The 22,500-nt window shown below is 39.0% G+C and overlaps 1 protein-coding gene across 1 annotated transcript; it reads right to left on the bottom strand.

Moving 5' to 3' along the window:
• Positions 1 to 1,107: 1,107 nt before the first annotated feature.
• On the bottom strand, positions 1,108 to 15,223 carry LOC138011034 (uncharacterized). Its single transcript, XM_068858045.1, has 3 exons — positions 15,081 to 15,223; positions 6,639 to 7,418; positions 1,108 to 2,923 (listed from the first exon to the last, which is right to left on the bottom strand). Exons 1-3 carry the CDS (start codon positions 15,107 to 15,109, stop codon positions 2,440 to 2,442), a joined length of 1,293 nt encoding a protein of 430 aa, XP_068714146.1. The 5' UTR covers positions 15,110 to 15,223; the 3' UTR covers positions 1,108 to 2,439.
• Positions 15,224 to 22,500: the final 7,277 nt, after the last annotated feature.

Raw genomic sequence — 22,500 nt, 5'->3', positions numbered from 1 at the left:
ATACTTTAGTTTCTCAACTTGTAATTACGCCATTCAGAAAAGCCAATTGATCTAACGTACACTGACAGGAATATTTTTCTCGGTTGCTTGCTTAAAAACTCTGTGAAAGTGCTTTCCAGACTTCTACGCGGTTCCTTATCATGGGCGCTTAACGTCACATGTGAATAATAATAGGTGACTAATACCGCCATGACATTTGGTGCAGTTGCGCCTTTTTGCACCTTTATACACCCAATACGAAAATGATCGCCATTAAATTGTTCGTATAGTTGTGCCAGTTAGCCTTAATAGCCGCATTTTTCATCAAATATTCCTGTGATTTTACTAATGTTAAGAAGGCAGGCTACGCTGCTTCGATTCATTGCCATATATATTTCATTCGGTCCATAACTGACGCTATGGAGACGCCCTTTCAACATATTACCAATAAGTTTCCAGAGTATGAGCGAGCATACCGGTGCCTCACTCCACCGGTAATTGAAGATGAAACATTTTCGGTCAAGATTCCCTGTTCGACTGGTTGTCGCAGTAAAAATCTTATCCCTCGACTCTGATGGTGGCATTGTTGGTTTGTCCAACACTCAGTGACCGATTTCAACAAAGATTTTGAGCAGACAATGACTGGAGGTTGGGTAAAAGACGAGGGCAAAAACAAAGTCAAATTTCCAGAGTACTTTCAAACATCTCGTTAACGCCAACGCATTGATTGCAAGGCACTAGAAACAATACTCCAGGCTCTCCCATCCATGAGAGATGTGAGCCAGATGAGAGCATGCCAGATTTCTCCAAACGTTCAAACTGCTTCAACGCTATTCAATATGTTGAACCAATGTTGTGTGAGACTTTAATCAGTCTAAATTTGGGTCTAAACTCCTTCAGTATTTTCTGAACCTCCAGTCATACCAAACAACCTTTTCAAATTAAAATCCCTCGATATTTGATTCAACAAAAAAGTAAATGCATATTGAACAAGCCTTGAAACCTCTTAAACGGGCGTTTGAAGAAACACACTGGTGAAAGTTTGTGGCACCACGTGAACACAAGAAAAGTCTTTTAAACAGATGTAATTTACGCAGTGAATTTGTTTTAATAAAGTTACCACCTTTTTCTGCAAAAAACTACATTATAAAAACTTGGAAAAGTGCACAGAAATGATGTGCTTAAAACGCAAATTGACTACTGTTTCAAACGACAAAATTTTCTTTGAAAAACACAAGAAAATTGGTAATCTTAGCAAAACGCCAATAGCTAGATGACCAAAAACCTAAGACTATGTTAAAAAAATCATTCTCTGCGAGCAAAATATCAGAGGACAAAGTCTACAAATCTACAAATTTACAAATCTACAAATCTGGGCCTTATAATTAGGTCAACGGACAGCGTTCTGCAGTTTAGCTCTGCTGTTCTTCTTAGATATAATGAGCAATAATAGTAATTTAATACTTAGGGCACTAACTAGTTTACTGTACCATGCTTTTCTCCATTCAGTTTTCTATTCTATTCATTTGTAATAGTGTGTGTTGTACTACTGTATGGAGAAAACAAGAAAAAACGTTTTAATAATCTGCTTAATCATGGGTAAAACAAATAAAGTTAATGGTTATTGTCATGAAATGTGAAGAAAAGACATACTTAATTATTGGGTCACCAATGATCTGTTTCTGAGACTCCATTGTGACATTTAAATATCTAAAACCATGACTATGTCATATCTGAACAGCCGATGTACTTTGAAATCTTAACTGGCGACGTCACAATTCAAAGTGTAAGGACTACTGACTATATGCTGCTACATCTCTTTTAGACAGCCGAACTTCATTTATCATCGATTATGGGGCTGTTTACATGGAGACAAAAACATTCTCCATTGGAAGACGCCAGAAAGCAAACTATTTTTCACGTGGCTTACATGCACTAATTTCGGTCCGGGTATGGGTTTATAATTGAAAACCGTTATAGGGAAGATATCTGTTTACAAACATTGCTTTTGTTATTCAAATGTGCCACTCAAAGGAACAAAAGACCTTTTGTTTCGAGAGCCAATGAGGCTCTGGTTGGCAAATTAATGACAATAGGTGACGTCAACGAGATCTTCCCTATATTAAAGCTTGTTCGTCCGCCGCCATATTCGTTTTTATCCTTTTCAACAGGATTTGGCAGATTGAAAGTGAATTGCAACGCGCATGTCTCAGTTGGAAAGATGTTAGCACTAGACGCATCCTTACGTACGGGCTGAATGCACATTTTTGCATTCTTGAGCCATCCACCTCTCTCCCTGCAAACATCCACAAAATGTATCAATCAGTGCAATCTACAGTTGGGTATAACGTTCACCCATATTTGCATCGTCTTACGTACGAAGTTCTTGCGATCTATAGCGAAATGAAATCTCTTTGAGAAAAATATTTTTAAGGCGTTACCTTCTGAGTGTATCGATCATTACCCCGAAAACTCAATTTTTAAGAACAATTCATCGTCTTTATTCACATATCGAGGACCAAAGAACTCTTCGATTCCAGCAAACTTTTCATAGCCATACCCGGTGCGGCAAATGGTTTCACTAGGCCGTTTGAAGGCCGGCACATCAGGATTTGCTTGTATGATCCGAATGATGTCGCGACGGGGGCAGGAATCACTCTGATCTAGGACACTAACAGTGATTGTCCCAGCAAAAGGCCAAACTTGGAGATTATCGTAGTCTCCTCTTATCAAATGAATGAACAGTGCCACATGTCTGCCTGTTCCACCGCCTACGCCCTTTGGGTAAATTCTTATGCCAACCAGCTTTTCCTGGTGATCATTGTACACTGCATCAGTGAAGATTGGTGTCTCGTTTTCGCGATGTTGAGCAACCTCGGATATTTTGAAAGTGAATGATGGGCTGTGTGCATTATTCTTTTTTCGAGCCTTCTTCCGTTTTGACCTGCAACATGATTATTTTTTAGATATTAATAAAAAGCCCCATAACTTCTAGACTTTTCAATAAGTCATGACCAAGAAAATGAAAGGGTAATTTTCCCTGAGTTCCTCAGGTATTTAATTGGATGCGGGACGATTTTGATAAGCGTCCACAACTCCAACATCTCTCGCGTCTGGGAATACAGACAACAAAGTCACAAATTGTCCCTCAAACTCCAGTCCGCAACTAAAGTTAAACATGAAAGAGATGTGATTTAAAGAGCGGGTTACAGACGAAATTGAGAGGTGATTCTCGCACTTAACAGGACAAAGCAATTGTCTCTTAGAGACTAGACACCCAAAAAAATCAGGCGCTCCAACAGGATTCGACCCATGATCTCTGCGTTGCTGATGCAATGTTCTACCAACTGAGCTACGAAGCCACTCAGTTGGGAGCAGGTCAATTTGTTGGGATCATGTGTTCCCTTGAAAGCACAAATGAATGAAAGAATTTGAAGTGCGGATCGCAGACGAAAGGTAAAAGTGATCCTTGCGCTAAAAGAGACAGTTGCTTAAATTGTCCAGTTGTTAAAGTGCGAGGATCACTACCTTTTGTACAAATAAACAGCTGCATATACCCTCAGCAAAAAATAACGCAAAGCCTTACACTTCAGTTAAATATTATGAGTGCTAATTAAACTGAAACGTTCGCAACAACTAAGATTTTAAATTAGTTCATTTTCGACCGTGGTGCGGTCAAAACGTCGTAATTTTTTATTTGTTTCAGTTGTTAAAAATCTTCCAGTGAAGTACATCGAGGAATTCTGTTACATATGCCCAGAAATGCTCGTTATCATCCAACACCGGCTATGTGTCCCTTCCAGTCAGTCTAAGTATTTACTACAATAAGGGAGGGAGGGGGGGGGGGGAGCCACGGAGGGGCCCGGAGGGCTTAGACTGACTTGAACGGACACAGCCGGTGTTGGAGTTTCAGGTGATAACGAGCAGGTCTGGGCATAAGTAGCACAATTCCTCGTTACTGGGTTGCCTATGGCAAACCAGTCGAGGTCTGCGTTGATTTCGTCGTTTTTTACTGGGTTGCCTATGCCCAGTCGAGGCCTGCGTTTAGTTTGTTTGTTTTATTTTATTTTATTTTTTATTTGTTATTGTTTTTTTTCCGTGTCGGTAAAAGTCTTGCCTGTCACTCCCCTGGTAAGTGGTATCTTTGTGCATAGAGCCTTCTGCGCGTATTTTCTTAGGATCGAGAGGGTAGTGGAACTGCGTAGATTTCTCTGGTGGACACAGTAGAATCATTAACTTAGCCTGCAATGGCGTCGAAAGTCATGTAACGCGAATGGCGTCTTAGTGGATCCTTAAACAAAATATACCCTTATGGAGCTCAATAATGGAAAGTCAGTTGGATAAACTAGGCAGGAATCTCAAAAGCGACGAGTACTGGACTTCGACAACAATCTATCGCCCGTCGAGACGAAATCAAAGTGAGCTGTATTTACCTGAAGTACATGGTAATTTGACACGATTGAGTTTCTTGTCTTCACGCACGCAATGAAATAGGAAGAGGTTTTCGCCTCTAAGAGCAAATATGTTGTTTGTTTCAATAAATTTTTCGCTGGAAAAGGATTCTGTGGTATTTTCTGCCTTTGTGAATTATAATATCATGTTGTGTATTGAATTTTCGAGCTTAAGGTTGAAATGTGATATTGGAGAAGTTTTTTAGTATTGCTCTGTAAGCAGGAAGGGTTCACAGGCCTGTTGGAAGCTTGCTTGAGTTTCAACAAAATGAGCCCCAAAATCAGTGAAAAATTGTGACGCAGATGAATAATAAAGTAGCTGCCATTTCCAAAATGATGGAATTACCTGGTGATAAATAACGGGTCTTGAAGAGTAAATTTTGACTTTGCATAAACAAGAGTTGTGCGATTGTGATCTTTGTTTTGACTTCGCTCATTTCATTGTCAAACTTTATAACACTTGACAGAAAAAGAAACTTACAAAAACCCGGTATCTTGCCATCATTTGACACAGATGCTTCACTGTTTGGCGAGTAAACATGCCGCGGTAACTTAATCACGGCGCCCGCTGAATTCCGGCCATGTCACTTTCAATTTGGCGATTTATTTGAACGTAGCAAAAATCTCCCAAAATGTTTGTAGTTGATCATAACTTTTTATATTCTATATTCACGGTTCAAAATTAATGTTGTTTTCATGTCGTAAATATGTTATTCTCGATCGACCGTCCTGGAGACTTCCTTCTGCTCTTTCTAAAAACTGTGTATCAATAGTTTTTTACTTTTGCATCAATATTTGTTTTTGCATAAAGCAAGCTAACAAGATCTGTACCTTGCTGAGTTCGCATTTGTTAGCGTTAACAGTATTTTCGGTCCGATGCTTCTCTTTTATGAGGGGTATGTTGTTTTGGTCTCCCATCCAAACACTAACCCCGCCGAACAGGGACTGACTTCAGTGAACTTCGGCATTACAAAGCTGTCAGATGCTCAGCGGGCACGCTTAAACTTGTGGTGAAAAGAAGTTTATCAACATGTCAGACCAGAAGCCAATGTTTCTCACTTCCCATTTATTTTCTTCAATCTTTCTGGGTTCAGTACTTTGCTAGTAACCACATGTCTTCTCAGACTATTTACCCAAGACTTCTACCATGGCACTACAATGATAGACAATATCAAAACAATATCGTGCACTGTTAGAGCTACATATTACGCAAGGACAGATCTGTTTCGTCGTACGAACGTGTGCCTCTTCTGGTATGACTTCTTAATGACCTTGAAAAAAATTGTTTGGAACGGTGCACGTACCACAGGCAACCCAGTGTACCCTCACGGAGGGTCTAGTTGTACTTCACTTGAAGAATTTTAACAACTGAAACAAATAATAAATTACGACGTTTTGACCGCACTATACGGTCAAAAATGAACTAATTTTAAAAATTAGTACTTGCTAACGTTTCAGTTTAATTAGGTTTTTCTCGGCATTTTTTACTATTCATTTATTTCATTCACGATATTTAAACTGAGATTCTTTTACGCTTTTTACTTATGATACACGCCCATTTTTTTCCTTACCACCTACTTTATAACAACCAAACAGTCACTGCGGTAGAAACGTATACTTCAGCGAGTATTGAAAGGTTCTTTTTAATATAATGAACAAATGATTTGAATCCCGGGGTCAGATCAAGACTTGATGAAATAAGATCGTCTGGGTGAGTGTAGTCCTGAGAGTCAATCAAATTTACTTGGATGGGGCCTTTCTTTCTGTTTTTCAACTGTTTGCAAAACCGATTGAATATAATATTGACTTTTTCACACAAAAGGTATTCAAAGACTTTTTATCCTCGAATTTTGTTATGATTTTCTCGCATTTTGTTATAGTTACGATTAATTAGTAATAGGATAGACCAATTTCGATATATTAAAATTCAGTCGAAAACAAAAGGCACCATCTCGAGGCTCTGGGGAATAAACTCATACAAATCCTTATATTTACTCCCCAGAGCCTCGTGATGATGTCTTTTGTTTAGGACTGAATTTTAATTTATCGAAATTGGTCTATTTCGTGTCGTACAATTCAGGGGTAATCGTGCTCGTAATTTCAAATCGGCCTCGCACGCAAATCGCTCGCAGCGATTACTCCCTGAATTGTACTCCACTCAGTCCTATTATTAATACTTATTATTGGTAATTGAGATGTGCCACTTGCCTCGTGAGTTGCTGCTTCCATTGTTTTATCTCCTCTGTACTGCAGCGATGCACTGTGGGCTTTTCTGCATTCCCGACCGAAGACACTAAATTGGGTTCGCCTGGCAGGGCACCAGGAAGTAGAATTGGCGCCTGTGGTGCTGCATATCCGTCGCCTTGTTCCTGCACAGGCGAGCAGGTCACATCTTCTTGGATGGGGAAGGGCAGAGCTTCCCTTGTAGCTGTCCCATTCGGACGACAGCTGCCTCCATTAGCTTGATCAAGGCAACCCATTTCACATGCCTGCCATGCACGTTCTACTCTGTGGATGCTTAATTCATTGACCTCTTCAGCAACAGGCTCCTCTTCATGGTTTCCAGGTAACCCGTTGATCTGCTGCGCACCTTCACCAGAAGGAACTCTGGAAACATACTCCGAAGCTGCGCACCAATTTGGGATGACCTGCTGTACGTCAAGGCCCATAACAGGATAGTTCCTTCCACTGGCTTGCTCAATGGTCATGTCAGTCAGCTGCCGGTCGCCCGTTGCTCCACCTCTCTCAGCAGAGCCACTCTGATCAAGTCCGTTGTTTGGTCTACCGGTCGGTTTACTGGGTTGATTCGATTGGCTCGACCTTGTAGTCTGCACAGTTCCTCCCACAACAGCGTCGCTCAACCCGTTGGCTTGGTTAGCACCTGTCCCTATAAGTTGGCTTTGTTCGGTCGCCTGCCAAGTGCCACCGTCACCCCTGCCGTCACCTGAGTAAATTGAGTCCGCAGCAGCATTTGCAAGATCTGAATGACTGTGAAATAAAAAAGCACCTTTTAAACTAAAGTAATTGAGACTTGATGTATTGTAGTATCAAAAGTTATGCATGATTCATTATTATTATTATTATTATTATTATTATTATTATTGTTGTTGTTGTTATTGTTATTGTTATTGTTATTGTTATTGTTACTATTATTATTATTATTATAGAGTGATTTTACTTGACCCGTAAAACAGAGAATAATAGTTATTGTGTAACACTACCTCCTAATTAGACCTATTGTTTTTCTGTTACTCAGACTATTTACACGCTATTTACACATTTATCGCTTGTCTGGCCAGAAGTTTCTGTTCACTTTCGTTGTGGTTTCACGGTCTTTTGCATTTGAGCTTGAAGACTCAAGTCAGATCCGCGTGTCCGATCCTAAGATTCTCCATATTGGCATCAACTATAATGTCTAATTCTATATGCTTGGTTCTTTAAGAACTTTTGACTAATTTGCTTGTGGTGAAAGTGTGCAGCAGTCCTTAATTAACTCTGTAGTTACTCCAAGTCCCTCAGTGGAAATCGTGAGTTAACAAACTAAATGACACGAGTCCGCGCCGGTAGCGTCTCGACTTAACGGGTGAGATCTCAGTTTAGAAATAACAACCAGACCGAGAGTGCTCGCACCCGGTCTCCCTCGCATAGGATTGTTTTGTTCTTTTCCACAGAAATAATTGAAGACGAAGAGAGAAAACCGTTGTTTAGTCCAAGATCTCTAAATTTTCTAATATTTAAGGGTAGTTACCCTATACTCAGAAGGACCTCCTAAGGAATATATTCAAGATAAAAAAAATAACCACGAAATTATCACCAAGTTACTATGGCATACTGAAATACGAAGAGATTTCCAATAATCATCATGTGACAAAACTACTCTTAGAATTTATAAAAAAATTTCCTAACACCACGTTACTACTACTAGATGCTGTCCGCGTCACTAAAACTGGAAGCGACTACAGCATTCATAAATTCTACGCCTTAAAATTATCGCCTTTGCCACGATGACACGACTTGCGCTCTGGTTTAATTAAAAATTAAAAACTAAACTTGATAATCTATAAGACCTTAGGTGTAGAGTTAGTTCATTGCGATGGGGTTCACGAAAATCGACAGTAATTCTTACCTGAAGCTGGCCATACTCAGCTTCCAATGAATGATTTGCAATTTGTAATCAAAGTGAAATTGTTAAGACTCTTTGAATTATGATTCCTACCCGCTTCTTACGACTCGTATCATCTGCTTCCACTGCCTCTTTTGACTTTGTGATCTATACACGTAGAGAGAATTTGGAGTTCAAACTACCACCTGATTGGTCTGAAATCAGCGGATACAAACCAATGCAGATACAGGACCAATTAGTTCTTGTTATACTAGACCTTCACGGACGATCTTCTTCAAGGAGTTCAAATTATCTCAGTGCCGAACGGCTGATGTAGCATAAGATTGGTTTTCGGTTTGGTGATCGTTGTTAGTAAGCGTTCCTCGAGTTTGTTAAAAGGTGGGATTCGCTTGTCGGCATTCACCATAGCAATTTCTTAGTCTGGGATTTTCTTGTTATCTGAGTACGCACCCGGAAGCAACATACGAGCACTTTCAACATTATTTATCTTTTAAAATTTGAACGAGATGATCTTACCGGGTTTGTACTTATTTCACTTTAGTTGGGCAAGTTTTAATTCTTTATTTTTCATTGGTTGTGCTACCTCCATATAGGTGCTTTAATTTCTTTTATCTGGTGGTCGGAAAAAAAACAACAACAAAGACTTCTAAATCGTGTTTTTATAACCGTTGTGGAGCCAGAGGAATGTTGGAAAATCAGTTCGGCCCCAAAAAGGTTGTAAATCGTTTCAAACCTTTCACCCATTTTGCAAAATGTGTTCCCACGGCTGTGTGATAAATTTCCAGCTTTTGTCAAGTAATCCTAAACTCAATAATTTGCATGTGCGTATTGTAGAATCATATTTTCATGACCAGCTCGTGTGAAGAGACAGGGAGAGAGCATGTCAATCCCTGCAGTAAAATATTTTCTCAATCCCATCACAGGAGAATACTCCCCTTACCATTGTTATGAGCAAGATAAAATAAAATCAGGATGATGGGGGTGCAAACCAGAGTTATCGTATGATCGAAAGACTGAAAATCGACTGCAAACCTACTAGGTCTCTCCGCTGTGGTAAAACTAATATGCCATCGATCTCTTTGGTGATGAAATCACCTTCGATCACTCAGAATCGCCTAGAATTACATTTACTACTGACTTAAAACATAAAGAAATATTGTATTTCCTTTTAATCAGTGAAAATATGCGAATAGGAGTTTTGCAAGTTTAATGCTGTCAGTTACACCTAAAAGAACAGTTTAGAAGTGATCACAGCGTTGTAATAGTGGCTAGCTTAAGAATAGCGATATTTCGTGTTTACAAACATTGACGTCACAATTCTTTTGATATTCAAATTTGCCAACACGGAACAAAAGAAGTCATTGTTTCAACAGCCAATTAGGTTCTGGTTGGCATATTAATAACAATAGATGACGTCACGAGAAACATCGCTATACAGTAGATGCCTAATTCCCATCGAAAACAGCAGTCTTGATCGAACAAGCATATCAACTCAGCACAACTAACTGAAACAACACAACTAACACACCTACAGTTTCAGTACGCGCCGAAAGATTTTTAGCGTGATGACTATTAATTATAAAGAAAAATGAGATCCACAGAATTTGAAAAGCTGACAGTCTGTAAAATGTGAAGGCGTGCATTTTCTGAAATGGGGAGAGGACAAAACGAGGAGCTCTACTCCATGGAGTACCCCTAAAAATCATTTATTGGTCAAATTAAATACTTTGTCAACATGGCGAGGTATTGAGATGTACATACATTTATTTCCAGCTTTCCAGCTCATCGATTGTTACAGTTCGATGCAGTTCAAATTTGGCCGCCATGTTGAAGTTTCGAAGGTATTTCGTGTATACATTATTATAGTGTATTTTTAGACAAATAGTCATACAAATCGTATACCCCTACATACCCATTCAGGCCTGTGTGTTCCCATATATACCCTTATGAAATGGAATGGAAACTTTATTTGTACTCGGTAATTTCATCAGTATAAACACTGTACACTACAGGGCATACTATAGGCATACATACACGGGTCTATATGGGTATACAAGAGTAAATATTTGTCTACTACAAAAAAATTAAATACACTACAATAAGGGATACATAAATTACCTATGAAATTTCTTAAGATGGCGGCCAATTCGTGAACTGCATCAAACTGTAACAATCGGAGCTGAGAGCTGGAAAGCTCGAAATAAATAAAGGCATGTGCATCTAAATGCCTCACCATGTTGATAAAGTATTTAATTTTACCAATTTATGATTTTAGGAGTACTCCATTTAGGTACTGCATAGTGTACTCCATGGAGTAGGGCTCCGCGTTTTGTCCTCTCCCTCTGAAATGTGTGTACACCACAAGAATAATAACTCTTACCTGTAAAATTTGGCCATATTCTCCCTAAGTGTAATTCTAGATCTTCGAATGCTCCTAATTTTTTTTCGAATCGGTTAAAGATAGTTCAAATCTGTCCGAAGATTTTTCAGCTCTGAGGCGCTCCACAACTTGCGCGATAATCACGCCTTTCACTTTTTTATCCGGCTGTACTCAAGTACTCTTGAGTCGTTCAAGGGTGTACGTTGCGTGCCGTTTATATACCTCTTGAAGACATCATTGCAATACTTTTGTCTGATTGGTTGTTTATAATACTGCTTTGAAGTGTTTCCACTCAGCATTGTTTTCTTGCTCTGAAGCCCTCAGGACATAAAATTGTGTGAAAAATGCAGGTGCCACACAGTGTCCCTGTCAGTTTGCATCCATTTTTCTCAAGCTATTCTTTAACGGAAACCGCAAAAGTTCAATTTTCCGAATGTTGGAATGCTTGCTCATTAGTCATCATTCCGCTTCCACGCCCGAAAGATGAGATTAATAACTCCAGGGTAGTCGCAGAGAAGGAAATAAACGGCAACAAGTTAGAATCGGACAAATCAGCGATTTAGGATACAGAGATCTGTTCGAGTTCTTACACTGATTGTTAACATGTACGAGGAGCGAAATCGATCGATCAGAGCGTAAAGAAGCGGATACTTGCATTTGCATACCTTCATGGATGATCTCCTTCAAGAAATTGTTCTTAGTGTCTTGGAAGACTTATTTTCGGTTACTGTGGTGATAGTTGTTTAAAATACGCGTTCCTCCAGCTAGTTAATTCAAAAGTGGGAGACACGTTCAATCTACGGGGCGCCACTGAATGTAAAAATATTATTTACGCAGTATTTTTCTATATTTTGTGTTCTATAACACATTTAAACAAGACCTTCGCAATTTTTGAATTGATTTTTGAATCGCGAGCCACGCAATATTGCATCCCGGCCGTCAGTATAAAGGGAGACTGTGGACTGCGGACCAGGTATTTTGCAGACCAGGCACAAAACGAGGACTCAGTACAACTAAACTGTGATTAGAATTCGAGAAATCTGAAGAAATTTGAAAAACGTCAGAGGGAGATGCCCTAGTGATACTTCAGACATAGCTCTGTTTACTTATTCGCAAAATAACTGTTTTGCTGGGATTGATACAACTTTTTGTTCACCTCAATGTCGAAGGGGCCGTCTGTAAACAGCACTCGACCGATACAATAGACATTATTTGAATAGGGTAACAAGTGACAGTAAGCTAAAGGCTACTGATAAATTTGTGCATGGCCCTATATAAAGTTAATTAATGCTACTGATGCTGTCTCCCCCCTTGAGATTGATAATGTAAAACGATGTAAAATTATTTACAAGAATAATTACAATATACAATATATACACATATCACTATCGAATAAGAAAAATATAAGAACTTTAAAAATTATAAAAGCATGGTTGCCTTCAGTCTGCTCACTTAAAAATTGAGAGTAAAACATCCTCATAAAACATGACACAGATTCTTGACTTCTGAGATTAATGTTAACAGTGTTCCATTGCTTGGACGTTCGTACTACAAAGCTGCGCCCCCCTTCCCTTTCTCGTTTGTATTTGGGGGTAACAAGGTTAAGGTTACTATGGCGCGTGACTCTGTTGTGACGATCGCTGTTTCGGATTTGCAAAGTATGTATGAATTCTGGGACAGTGTAATTATTTATTTTTTTAAACATTAATGTGTTACGCTTTATAGCACTCTCTTTATAGAAGGGCAACCAGTTTAGTCTATTAAAAAGAGAAACTGAAGGTGTCTCTCTGTCTGCATTTAGAATAATTCTGGCAGCCCTCTTCTGTAATCTTAAAATTGCAACTGTTACTACAGTTATCCCACATCATACTGCCATACATCAAAATGGGCTTAACTAAGCTATGAAAACATATCTCTCGTTGTGCCTGCTTAAGGTAGGGACTAATATGTTTCAGCAGTCCTAGGCGTTTTGAAAGCTTCTTTGAGAGCTCCTCAACATGACATTCACAGCTCATTTCCGAGTCCAGTGTCACACCTAAAAGCTTGTGGGATTTGACACTGTTTATATCTACACCGCCTATCTTGAGCTGGAGACTTAGATCCTCACCAGAGTCATTGACTTTGCTGGGTATTCTTCTACTTGTAACAAGCCTTGATTTAGTTTTCTTTACATTTATGAACATCTTATTTTGTGCTGACCATTAGTTGAGAGAATCCAAGTCACTACTATAATGAGCATTCAATGAGATAGTGGTGTCGTCTGCCAAGATATCAACCAAGGAGTTCTGTAGATGGATCGGTAACAAACAAAAGGAATAGGATGGGCCCCAATACCGAACCCTGGGGTACACCTTGCTTGACTACGAGTCGTGCGGATGATTGTCCATCGAGAGCAACAAACTGGAAACGATCCGAGAGATAAGATGTGAACCAGGAAAGTGCGGTGTCGCTACAGTAGGTCTGTATAGTTCGAACTTCTTCAAGAGAAGACCATGGTCTACCACGTCGAAGGCCTTCTTAAAATCGACGAATACTAATTCAGTAACCTCGTCTCAGTCAAGGCTGTGTAAAATCTGATCCGTGAGATTGATCAGGGCCGTCTCGGTAGAGTGTGCTTTGCGAAAAGCAGACTGTAAACGGTACATAAGTCCATTTTGAACTGGGTAGTCCATGTACGCATGCGCAACATGCTTCTCGAGTAATTGTCCTTGCAATCACGGGAACCATCCTTGTGGAGAGGAGTAACGCGTGCAATTTTCCAGTTTTGGCAAATAGCCTTTTTCCAAGGACAAGTTGAACAACCTTATCAAGGGCTGACACAGACCAGGTGCGATCAGTTTGAGCAATCTTACACTTACGCCATCAGGGCCTGTAGCTTTACCGTTAGGCAAACTCTCAATCAAGCGTAAAGTTTGTTACGCTGTAATAGCTGGGATGTTGAATTGAGTAATGTACTTATCAAGTCTGGAGGAGACAAAATACTCCAATTTGCTAGTGTCCAAATCCGCTGTTAAGAGATTTGCACGCAATTCACTAGCAACGTTCGCAAAAAACTCGTTGAACATGTAAAATAAAATAAATTACATTGTTTCTGTCTTAGGCGAGAACTATCTTGGACAATATTACAAAGTGTATTGCAAATATTTGCTAGAAAATGTAAAAGTGGCAAAGAAACGTTCCGTGGGTTGCTTTTTTTGCAAAATTTTCTGTACTTCAGAAAATCTCAATTTAAAAAAATTAAAGACAGCACTGGGATCCCGCATTATCAAAAACAATCATGAAAAAATGACTGAGAGAAGTGCCGTAACGGCCGGCGCCCTGCTTGCTCCTTATTTGTTTCCTCAATGACTATAATGTCTAATTCTATATGTTTCCTGACCAATTTTCTTGTGGCGAAACTGTGCGGCCCTTAAATGTGTAGTTGCTCCAAGTTCTCAGTCGAAATCGCTAGTTTACAAACTAAATGACACGAGTAATCTGTCCGCGCAGGTAGTGTTTCGACTTCATGGGTGAGATCGCGGTGAGAAATAACACTCAAAATGTCACAGACCGACAGCGCTTGTACGCGGTTTCCCTCGCATAGGACTTTTTTGTTCTTTTCCAGAGAAATTGATCATGAAAGCGAAGACCCAAACCGTTGTTTAATCCAAAATCTCTAAATTTTCTAGTGTTAAGGATAGTGACCCTATACTCAGAAGGATCTCCTAAGGAATACATTCAGACAAAAAAAAAATTAACCACGTAACTATCACCAAGTTAATATGGCATACCGAAATACAAAAAGATTTCAAATAATCATGACAAAACTACTTCTTAGAATTAACTAAAAAGTTCCTAACACCACGTCCACTTGGAATACTAGACGCTGTCCGCTGATCAGTCACTGAAACGGGAAGCGATTACAGCATACATAAATTCGACGCCTTAACATTTTGGCCTTGACATGAGTTGCGCTCTGGTTTAATTTCAAATTGAAAAATAAACTTGATAGTCTATACTGAATACCATATGTCTATTTTAGTTCAATGTGATATGGTCCACGAAAATGGACAGTTCCTACCTGAACCTGGCCATACTCTTCCAATGAATGAGTTGCAATTTGCAATCAAAGTGTAATTGTTAAGATTCTTTGATTTATGATTCTTACCCGCTTCTTAAATATCCCTCTCCGGCCATCTTCCAGCTGCAACCTTGAAACGGTTTAGGGTTTAATTTGGCGTAGGATTTGCCTTATTAAGTAAACCTCAACGAAAGTTCCCCAGAGCATAGTACTCGGGGTGACGAATCTAAAATTACTCGTACGTAAGGAAACAATATTCCCAGGAGCATCTCGAATTACATTGACTCATTGTTTCTCAAATCATGTCTGACGTCACAATCTCTGCGTACGTTATCATAGTTAATAGAGGGGAATGGTTTGGAAGCTCGGCAAACATCAAAGGAGCAAACAAAGATTCCAAGATTTAGGTTGGAAAGTCCACAACCGTGCACAATCTTTTGTTTTGGGCTCATGCACGATGCATGAATTAAGTAATCAAAACGTTTCTATTGGTTAGTTCTTCAGTACGGAGTAAACAACTATTGTGTTTTGTGCACGGTCAAGGCCAAAAAAGAGAACAAAAACCTACAACAAAGAAATTTGTCGCGTTTCATAACCATTCCCCTCTATTAACTATGACGTTATGCAATAAAATGGCGTCGAAAATCGCTTCCCGTTTCAGTGACTGAGCGGACAGCATCTAGTATTCCAAGTTAACGTGGTGTTAGGAACTTTTTAGTAAATTCTAAGAAGTAGTTTTGTCATGATTATTGGAAATCTTTTTGCATTTCAGAACTCCAAGATATACATGCAGAGAGAATTTAATGTTCAAACTACGACCTGATTTGTATTTTGTGTTGATATTATATTCGTCAAGCGGCAACTTTCTAAATTTAGCCCATGCGAGCTTCTCCTGCATGTGCCAGGTTCCTTGGCTGAACTTCATAAAAATGCGAAACCAATTGGAAAGAATAACACACATTTAGTCAACCGTGTAGGGTCATTGAAGTGGAAGGTATAACAACTGTCAATATTGTTTTGACACACTGAGTACTGAAGTTGACCGAAAGCTGTCCTATTAATTCTGATCGACAGGAGATCGCGATCATGATTCGTTCCGTAAAGAGGTGTGATGATCATTGCAACGTTAATTTTTAACAATCTTCCGTATTTTGTACGAAAGATGGGAAAACCATATTGACTGAAGAATTGATCGAGCCACTCTATGACCCTCTATGCTTTGTCAGTTCCCTGATTCGTGGTTTGATATGCACTACTACAAAGTAACAATACCAGAGAATTATTTTAGTCGGAAACTACTTGTAACGAGAAATATATATATATTTAACCACATATGTAACAATATTTTGGTTTTATTATCGTTTACTGCGATAACAATCATGGTTTTGAGATCCATCAATCCACATAGTTCCTACATTAATTTATTTATTATTATTACTGGTTGTCTCTCGATAAACGAGGAAGACTACGTTGCGCTCCAAAAATGAGAGTAAAATAATGTCAACGGTGTGAACGCATGTGACAGAAGCCTCCATGCGAAATCTGCAATGGACTCTGTGCCTCCTATATTAATATACACTCCTTATTTGTTTCGTCAATAACAATAATGTCTAATTCTATATGCTTCGTTCCATAAGATCTTTTGACTAATTTGCTTGTGGTGTAACTGTGCGGCCCTTAAATCTGTAGTTGCTCTAAGTTCTTAGTCGAAATCTTTAGTTTGCAAACTAAATGACACGAGTAATCTGTCCGAGCCGGTACTGTCTCGACTTCATGGGTGAGATCGCAGTAAGAAATAACACTCAATGACACGGCCGACAGCGCGGCTTGTATGCGGTCACCTCGCATAGTTTTGTTCCTTTCCAGAGAAAATGCAGATGAACCCCCAAACCGTTGTTTGATCTATTTAATCCAAAATCTCTAAATATCTGAAAATTTCTAATGTTCAAGGGTAGTGACCCTATGCTCAGAAGGACGTCCTAACGAATATATTCAGCTAACCAAAAAAAATCAATCACGAAATTATCACCAAGTTGCTATTAATGGCATACTAAAAGACGAAGACGAAGAGATTTCTAATAATCAAGAAGAAACTACTACTACACTTCTGTTAACAAGTTCGTAACCCCACGTTAACTTGGAATACCAGATGCTGTCTTCACTGAAACTGGAAGCGACAACAGCATACATAAAATCGACACCTTAAAATTTTGGCCTTTGCCACGCTGACATGACTTGCGCTCTGGTTTAATTTAAAATTGCAAAACAAACTTGATGATCTTTAATATCTTAGGTCTACATTTAGCTCATTGTCATATGGTCCACGAAAATCGACAGCTCCTACCTGAACATGGCTAAACTCTTCCAATGAATGACATGCAATTGTATTCTTAGCAACGCGCGAAAAATCCGTCTGTGGGCCCTTAAATTCTATAGTATTTCTTCATGACTTAAAAGTGTCCCTTTAAATATTAAAGCTGTAGATTGACCACAAGACGCGGACAGTTTCATTAGCCGTGTTTATACTAGAGACGTATAAAGCACTCTGGGCAATTTAATTTAATGCGTCTTTTAGTTCGTCATTTAATTTGTCCCGTATAAAATTGAAGACCGGCGATAGACGCATTATGCGTCTTTGGTAACGCAAACATCTTCGGGTTCGGGGTTGGGCAATAGTAGAGTTGTAGTATACACATGGTCAGTGCACCTTAAGAAATTGGCATGTTTAGTTTGTATAATATTCTATTGAGGTTGCTGGAGAAAATTAAACATATTTAAAGTTTTCTACAATGCAATAAATCTTTCATGTAATAAAATTATTGCTGGGTACAAGGAAAGAATAAGCAATCAATAGTAAATTAATTAAATTTGGGTTAGGGTTAGGGTACGGGGTTAGGGTCGTTACTAAGCAACCATTTGTTTATGATTATGATGAACAAAAGATCTGCACGCCCTGCACGTGCGTTTTACATTTTGATACATTCCTTGGCCGTTCTCGTCTTGATTATACGTACGTAACGTTAACAAAGAAGTTGCAAAAGTCTACATCTGCCTATTCACCTGCACAGCAATACGAGCAGTACATCTTGAGTTAGTGGAGGATCAAACAGCCAGTGCATTTTTGAGAGCCTTCAAAAGATTTGCAAGTAGAAGAGGGATCCCAGAATGCATAATTTCAGATAACGCGAAAACATTTAAAGCAGGTTCACAAGATCTACAGGCCCTCAAAACACAAGTGATAGAAGCAGCCGAGTCTCAAAGGTTCCTCGCTAACCATGGCATCAAATGGAAATTTATAACAGAAAGAGCGCCCTGGTGGGGAGGCTTCTATGAGCGACTAATAGGACTAGTCAAAAGAAGGCTGAAAAAAATGATTAGAAACACGTCTCTGAACGCTATAGAATTACAAACCATACTTACAGAAATCGAAGCAACACTTAATAGTCGCCCACTTACTTATCCATATACAGACATCAATGACGGTCCACCTCTTACCCCATCCCATTTCCTCTGCGGACACAGACTTCTAACACTACCGGATACAGAAGAAGACTGTAACTACATCCCTCTGGATTCGGCCAAAGATTTAACAAGACGAGCGAAATACTACCAGAAAATAATGCAAGCTTTCTGGAAACAATGGCAAAGGGAATACTTAACCGGTCTCAGGGAACAACATTCATCGCAGAAGAACAAAAACATATCGGGAGAGCGAGTGGCTCGAGGTAAGGTTGTCTTGATACATGACGAAACACCGCGAAATCAGTGGAAACTCGGAGTCATCATTCAACTACATCAGGGGAAGGATGAGTTGGTGTGCTCTGTCACTCTAAGAACAGCAAAGGGAAACCTAATCTCGAGACCTATTGAGAAGCTTTACCCTCTTGAAGTGTTATCCGAGGAAGATAACCTGCAAGACTCTAAAGAGAAATTTAAGAACCCTGAAGAAATAAGGTCGACAAGCGAAAAACGAACACAACGAGCTAGTGCTCAACGAGCTGCGCTGAAAATAAAGGAACTCTCTAGACTTAACGAACTTTAAATACTACTACCTTACAATTTTATAAATCTCTATAATCGACATTATATTGCTGGCCCGGGAAAGTGTAATGAAATCAGTACATTAATGGTAAATTATGTACGTGTAATTAGTCACATTATGTACGTCACTAATCAGATACAAAAAGCCTTCACTGAATGGAATAAACACAAGATCATAAACACTTCAGTCTGATTGATATCTCCGAAAGTACCTACTAATTCAAAGATGTTTTTGCCCCGGTTTATGATTACGCAGGAAATGTAGATCTTAACAAGTGTTATTGAAATCCAAAAAGAAGATTGGGGGTAACCACGAATTTTCCAAAGATAATTCGTGAATAATATTTGTAAACAACATTAAAGTACAAAGTAATGTATGGCGTTCTTTCTCAAATTGAAACTTAATTATCTCTCAAAAATGCATGGTTACCCCCAAGATTCTTTTTGGATACCAAGAGTACTTACTAAGATCTACTTACTCCGAATAGTTTTAAACTGCGCAAAAATATCACTGTATTAGTAAACATCACCGATAGGAAACCCGAGTATATCGAGATGCGCAAAACGTATGCGCAATAACAATAGTAGGCAACGTCCTTAAATACCAAAATGTGAAGAGATTTCCAATAATCGCGACTAAACTACCACTTGCCGTGCACCGGTGGCTCAGTTGGTTGAGCATCGGGCTGCCATGCGAGACTTTTAAGTCTTCTCGGATAAAGACTGTAAACCGGAGGTCCCGTCTCATTGCCCTTGTTGGAAATTAAGTAAGTGGGACGTTAAAGAACCCACTCACTATTCGATAAGTGTAGGAGACGTAGTTCTCGGTGTTGTGGTCTGACCTTATCTGGACTTGGGAATCTTTCACTTCCTAAAATAAATTGTAAACTGCTTAACAAGCAGTCTGGCTTAAGTCCCCAATAAAGCATTGTAAATTAGTCCTGAAAAGCCCCGAGAGGAGAGACTAATAGCTTTAATTCTCTTCACTTCACTTCACTTCTCTTCATACATTTGGCGCCTTAAACTTTTCCCTTTGCCACACTGAGGACGACCTACGCTCTGGGTGAATTAAAAAGCTGAATTTAAAAGAAAAAAAGATAATCTATAATAACTTAGGTCTACATTTTATTCATTGTGATAGGGAGAGAGACATCGAGCGAACTAATCCTGTTTTCGGAAACATTGAGTTTGTGATTTCTTCAAATAGAAAATTACTCTGTCTAAAACGGGATTTACTAACGCCTTACGGGGTCACAAGAATATGGATATTACAAAACAGAAAGTTTGCTCCGTTGGAGCCGTTCTTTAAAGGATTATTAGTTGACACTTTCAGTTGAATGGCGAGCATGCGCTAGTAGAAAACTTTACATAAAACTAGTTGAAAAACAACTGGTAGATCCTGTGGACTTAATATTTTTCTGATGGATCCCCAAACCTAAAAAAAAAAACGAACGTGCGGTGCCAAACTAAAGTCCGGGAAATCGCACAATTCTGGTAATAAAAGTTATGTGTATTCTCAGCATCAAAAACATTATCAATTTTAACGACACATGATCACATTTTTGGCAAGGTAAATTTCAAAGTCAACCGCCGAACAAACGTCGGTGCCTGGATACTGATATTTTGCGTGATCCATCGCCTGTTTTTATTACTGTCCTAATCAGAGCATATGCAGTGCTGTGGTTTTCTCTTTTTTTTTTTTACATACTAAACTTTTTAAATTTTAATACATAACAAGATAAACAAGCAAAACAATATCACAACAAATACGACACTATTCTCTTTTTTTTTTTTTTTTTAAATATTAAACTTTTTAAATTTTAATACATAACAAGATAAACAAGCAAAACAATATCACAACAAATACGACACTAGTTGGAAATTAAAATAGCCAACCGAACCGTAGAAATATCATACATATCTCTGTAGAATGTTTATTTTTAAGCATAGTTTTAAATACTTCGTCACAGTCAATAATTTTGGTGCTAGGATTTACATATTATGATTTATATTAAATCAGTAGCGGAAACCAGCAATTGGTAGCAATTATTCATGACTCGTTACGTCATCCACGGGTTATTGACATACCAACCATTGGCTGTTGAAACAATAACTTGTTTTGTACCGTGGTTGGTAAATATCACTATCAACTCATTTGCTTTTTTTAGCATTTTTTTTTGTCTGTGCGTGCATGTGTTAAATATCTGACAGCTAGGTGAGCGTAAATCTTGTATCGAACAGGCTTGCTTGCAATATCGCTAAAGGCGATTCTTTTCACAGCTGTAGTCAAGAAATACGGACCTCCGGAAAGCATTTGGTCTGAGCGCAAATTTAAAAAAAGGGATCTACATAAGTTGAAAATCTGATAATCTGCAATATCTTATGGCCTGTGTTTAATTGAAGGGATGGAAGCAAAAACCTAGTGACAACGTTCGGCCGATTTTTAAAGTTGCTCAAAACTAGTCCAAATTTTGCAAGTTGACTGGAAATGAACTTAAGAACATTGCCCTGGTATTGTTTTTTATCCGATTTGAGTTTTATTTTCGAGGAATAAGCAATGCAAAAATACTATCGGCCTCGCGTTTGAAAACAATGGAATCAGCGAAGCGGCACGTGACTTGGGCAAGTCGTCAGAGGACAGTTGCTCAAAACTAAAAATCGGCCGAACATTTTCACTTACTAGGTTTTTGCTTCAAGCCCTTCAATTGAAACATAGACCAGGAGAAGGGAGGTTTTATGCTTGATTTCAAAAATCTGTTTAATTTTTTCCCCAAGTTTCTCGATTTCAACCTCAGCAGACGTGAATTTCAAGACATTAAAGCCGTCGTCGTTTTAAGAAGGATTCAGTGCTTTTTTAGACCAGGCCCCAGTTGTTCAAACGATGGATAACGCTATCCACCGGATAAATCACTATCCAGTGGATAAACACAAGCAAAACCAATTCGGAGTTACCCAGTGGATAGTGATTTATCCAGTGAATAGCGCTATCCATCGTATGAACAACTGGTGGCCAGGAGAATAGAAAATTGTCCTACCTTGAAAACTCCATGGATAATCTGCAAGTGCTCTTGATCAATATAAATCGGTTCAACGTCTTGTTTGTCGTTGTTTGGAGATGGTTCAAATCTGCTTGTAGGTATAACAGTTTTCAGGGGCTCCACAACGAGCTCACCTTTCCGTGATACGGAAACCCTCTGCTGGGAAAGAAAAAGGACAACCAAAGAAGATAAACAGCTTTTTGTGATCTGATTGGCCGAGCCCTACAATAGGACGGATACCGGCGTACGATGAACACTTGAAAAAAACGTTGATTGACCTCCGTCTGATTGGTTGTGTAACGTTGGCATGTGTTAGAGGGAAATTAAACTAATTTTCCTGACGTCAACTTTTCATAACGTGAATAATTAGCAACTACTGACCTAAGTACAGGCTTCGCACCTCGGTAATATCCACCACTAGCCACCGA

This window comes from Montipora foliosa, chromosome 7 (assembly GCF_036669935.1).
Source record: "Montipora foliosa isolate CH-2021 chromosome 7, ASM3666993v2, whole genome shotgun sequence".
Classification (NCBI taxonomy): domain Eukaryota; kingdom Metazoa; phylum Cnidaria; class Anthozoa; order Scleractinia; family Acroporidae; genus Montipora; species Montipora foliosa.
Note: the sequence above shows the minus strand (reverse complement) of the source record. Positions and strands in the feature narration are given on the sequence as shown.

Excerpts from the sequence above, each read along its gene's own strand:
- LOC138011034 (XM_068858045.1), bottom strand. The coding sequence starts at position 15,109 with ATGGCCGGAGAGGGATATTTAAGAAGCGG. Across the intron at positions 7,419-15,080 it reads GAGGGATATTTAAGAAGCGG|TCATTCAGATCTTGCAAATG; the intron begins GTAAGAATCATA and ends TTTATTTCACAG. Across the intron at positions 2,924-6,638 it reads TGGAAGCAGCAACTCACGAG|GTCAAAACGGAAGAAGGCTC; the intron begins GCAAGTGGCACA and ends ATCATGTTGCAG.